This window comes from Glycine max, chromosome 20 (assembly GCF_000004515.6).
Source record: "Glycine max cultivar Williams 82 chromosome 20, Glycine_max_v4.0, whole genome shotgun sequence".
Classification (NCBI taxonomy): Eukaryota; Viridiplantae; Streptophyta; class Magnoliopsida; order Fabales; family Fabaceae; genus Glycine; species Glycine max.
The window spans coordinates 7,959,072-7,963,079 of record NC_038256.2 but is presented as its reverse complement, the minus strand read 5'-3'; the positions used below and the strand labels follow the sequence as shown (position 1 = coordinate 7,963,079).

Here is a 4,008-nt window from a genome sequence, read left to right as displayed (position 1 = left end):
TTGGGCTTGAAGAAGAAAAGGAAGTTACCTGAAAGGAGGGAGAAAAGGATGGAGGTGACGAGAAAAGAATGAAGGAATAAAACCTGAAACATCATGGCTGGAAATCACCTCTGACAAAGGCGAACAATGGTCGAAGATTATGCTGGAAAAGGATGGAAGATCTGATGTGAAAGAAATTTAATAACAAGATTCATTTAATGTCTCAAAATTATGATTCACGTTGGACCATTTATTAGGTAATCTTCACCACGAGATAAGGAAAGTAATATTACATTTAATTAACAAATTTAATATATATTTTTTTATAATATTATAATTTATAGTTTTACTCCATATAATTTTTTTATTTTTATATCTAATAGAATGACGTTATTTTAATTTCTTATTATACATATTTGTAGTCTTTAATAAGAGATTTAAACCACCTATTTTATTAAATAAAGACAAAAAATACAAGAATTAAAATTAAAATGACATAACACTGAATTTAATAATTAAAAAATTAAAAATTATGTGTTATGGATAAAAAAAAGAGGATGTGATAACGTTGAAAGTCGTCTGTAGCCATTATCGTTACCCGGCCCCTCCCTCTCATCAGTCAAGACACACTCTCTGCTCTGCTAATCGCGGCGTTTAATTGGTAACTGCTCATTCTTTTTATTGCTTTTACTCTTTTTGCTTTGCTTTGTTCTGAGGTTTTTGTTTTGTTTTGTTTAAGGTTTGTATTATTCAAGGTTTCTGTTCATTTGGATTTCGCTTTGTTGAATAGTAGTATGAACTTCCAACCACTTTTAAGTTCAATTAATGTTATTATTCACATAATTTTTTTGGCCACATGATTTTGTACTGATTTTGAGGGTTAGGATTCGAAGAATGCTTTGATTTGTTTTCTTTCCATTAAAATTAAAAGGAAAATGGAGCAATTTTGGACCAGATTTTGATTTTTGATTTCCTAGTAATTAAATTAAGCTTCCCCCTTTGGTTGTTTTTTAGGCTGTTTTTAGATTTGGGCTATTTGGTTTTATTTACTTTTGTTTTAGTAATTTTCTGTTAAGGGTCTCCCTCTTGTTACCGAATTATGTTTTCTATATGAACCTCATGCTGTGAAAAAAATCACCAAACTGCATGTTGGACTAGTAAGAAACACAAAAACCAAACTTAGCAGCATATGCTTGCTATTCACTTTTATGGCACACCCTATAACAGGGAAAATAGAGCAAACCCTTAGATTTTGGTCAATATTGTACATGACAAGTTGAGGGAAATAAGTAATAGGGGTGTGTGATGTTCTTACCTTGAAATTCCTGATGTGCTTCAGTCTTAGTATTTGGAAAAATATGTATGTTCAGTTATGTTGAAATTTGAATCAGAATCTTCCCTTTCTGGGCTTGACTCCTTGTGTTTTTCTTCATTCTTCTATGTGCTGTTTCATTGAGCTCATATTTTTGTCCTTAGTATTGTCCTTTTTTCCCTACTGATTTTATGTGGTGAATTTGAAATTGTGTATTGAAAGTGTTCTCTTCTTTTGGTTTTAATCATAGAGAAAAAATCACTGGGAAAATATGAAAGAGGGAATGGGGCTGACACTTAGGAGTTATAATCATTAGCATTCTTGTTGTCTGGATACCATCTGAAATGAAATTGATTTAGCTAAATAATAAATTAGCCAACCCTTTCCAGATGAAAACAAGATAGGAAGAACAGTCTATTAGAGTAATCAGGTGCACTCAAAGAGTATTAATTTGTTATAGTATAACTCCTTCAATTATTAAGTTTTATTGTAAGTTGTTAAGTGCTGGTATCAAATGCATAAAATCAACATAATCACATGATGATAGACCAGAGACCCACTATTAGAAAGGTGTATGCGAGGAAAATAAGAGGGGATGTAGAGAATAGTGACTCTAAGAAGACTAACGGAATGATTGAGTAGTTGATAGTTGTAATCAGAGAGTTGTTAAGCAGTTAAGGGGTGGTAGTTACAGGAATTATATAGAGAGAAGAGAAAAGTGGAATGGTATCACACTTTGTAAGGTGATTGAGGAGAGAACTTGTCTCTCAAAAACCAGTGCTGTACCATTCTTTACCCTAACCAAATCTTCAACCACGAATTGGGAAATTAGAGGTTCTGCTCAACAATACCAATTAATTATTCTTATTATTGTTATTGTATTTAAATGTTGATTAATATAATAAAGAAAAGAGAGGAAAGAAACAAATGAGCATCACTGTACATGTTCTGTTAATTGGAGCTGGGCATTTCTTCGTTCCCTTTTCACAAACTTTCTGATTTCTTCAGATCAAAACTCTAATACCTCCAATTTCAGTTTTCATATTCCATAAACCTCTCTCTAACTTCTCAAAAGATTTTCCCCATTCAACAGCTTGACCCACATTTTCTGAGTTTTTTTCCCTTTTAATCTAAAGCCATAGCTATGATGTTCTGCAAATTAGATTCTATGATAATAATGTTGACTGAAGCTATGCCTGAAACCAGTTACATATACCTATATCTCCTATGCCATATATATGTTTTGATTAGTTATATGATCATGAGATATCTTCTGATAGATACACTAATTGTTTCATGTTAAATTCCTAGGATATACTACTAGACAGCTCTCTTCTTAGTAAGGTTGCCTCTCTGCCACAGCCAATATGCTTTTTTTAAATTTAATGATGCATTATTTCAGTAATGTTACAATTGAATGGATAGATTTTATTTTACTTCTGAAATTTGTTCACATGTCTTTTATATAAAATTTCAGAGCTTGGTCTTTTATATGAAGGGGCCTAGCCATATTTGTATATGACTAGACCCTTTTGTTTTAATATGCTTTTTTGTATGTCATTAGTCGTTTGATGTTGACATTATAACCTGATATTGCTCAAGATTCTCCATGGCAACTATGAGAGGCTGTAATCAATTAGAAGGATGAACCACTGGACTACTCTACTTCAATTTTTGAAGGAAGAAAGGGTTCTAATAACAGCAGATTTTTGTTCCATCATCATATTATCTGAAGTTCTGGTGGAAAATGGCTGCTGAAGAGGATAAGAATCTTGTTGAAATTTTGGAAAACCAGAATCCAATAGATGTTGCGAAATACATGAATTTTGTCAGTGCCCCCCAAGCTGGTGCTATAGCTACATTTTCAGGCACAACACGAGACACCTTTGAAGGAAAAACAGTCATGGAGTTGAGATACGAAGCTTATGTTCCAATGGCAATACGCTGTATCAAGTCAATCTGCTCATCTGCTAGAGCATCCTGGAACCTACATTCCATTGCTGCCGCTCATCGTCTAGGCACAGTGCCTGTTGGTGAAACAAGTGTCTTTGTCGCTGTCTCATCTGTCCACAGGGCCGATGCACTGGAGGCTTGTAGATTTTTTATAGATGAGATAAAAGCACAAGTTCCTATTTGGAAAAAGGAGGTCTATTCAAATGGGGAGGTTTGGAAGGAGAACAGTGAATTCCTAGAGAGGAGGTCTGAGCTTGGTAACAAGGATGCAGGTTGCTGCGAGAAAAAGGTAGAAATTAAAGAACACAGCAAAAAATCTTGCTGTGGGACTAAGGTTCGGGTTGATAATGAAGGTATCTAGGACTAATATCAATGTTGGGGATCAAAGATACAAGAGGGTAATTGCAATTAGTTTAGTTTGAAGAATATCTTGTAGATGCAATTGGCTTTGATGTTTTGATGATGATCATGATGATGTGTTGCAATTGATGCAAATGGGCTTTTCAAGATTAAAATTCAAGACAATACTTCAAGATTACAAGTCACAACATCAAGATGATCACTAGAATATTAGGAAGGGAATTCCTAATTGAATTAGCAAAGGTTTGGCCAAGTGATTTAAAATAAAAAGTGTTTTTCAAAGCTTTTACTCTCTGGTAATCGATTACCATAGGATGTAATCGATTACCAGTGGCCAAATACGTTTTATAACAGCTATAAAAATTTGAATTCGAAATTTTAAAAGCTGTAATCGATTACACAAT

At 33.5% G+C, this 4,008-nt stretch overlaps 1 protein-coding gene across 3 annotated transcripts; it reads left to right on the top strand.

Annotated features, from left to right (window-relative positions):
- The first annotated feature begins 497 nt into the window (after positions 1-497).
- LOC100793056 (molybdopterin synthase catalytic subunit) lies at positions 498-3,739 on the top strand. 3 transcript variants are annotated; one of them, XM_006605543.3, is made up of 3 exons: positions 570-640; positions 2,603-2,635; positions 2,894-3,739. In XM_006605543.3, the coding sequence occupies exon 3, from the start codon at positions 3,039-3,041 to the stop codon at positions 3,603-3,605; it is 567 nt and encodes a 188-aa protein (XP_006605606.1). In that variant the 5' UTR covers positions 570-640; positions 2,603-2,635; positions 2,894-3,038; the 3' UTR covers positions 3,606-3,739. The 3 variants fall into 3 exon arrangements, with proteins under 3 accessions (XP_003556797.1, XP_006605606.1, XP_040869083.1); XM_003556749.5 differs by lacking the exon at positions 2,603-2,635 and having other exon boundaries at positions 498-640; XM_041013149.1 differs by lacking the exon at positions 570-640 and having other exon boundaries at positions 647-2,635.
- Positions 3,740-4,008: the final 269 nt, after the last annotated feature.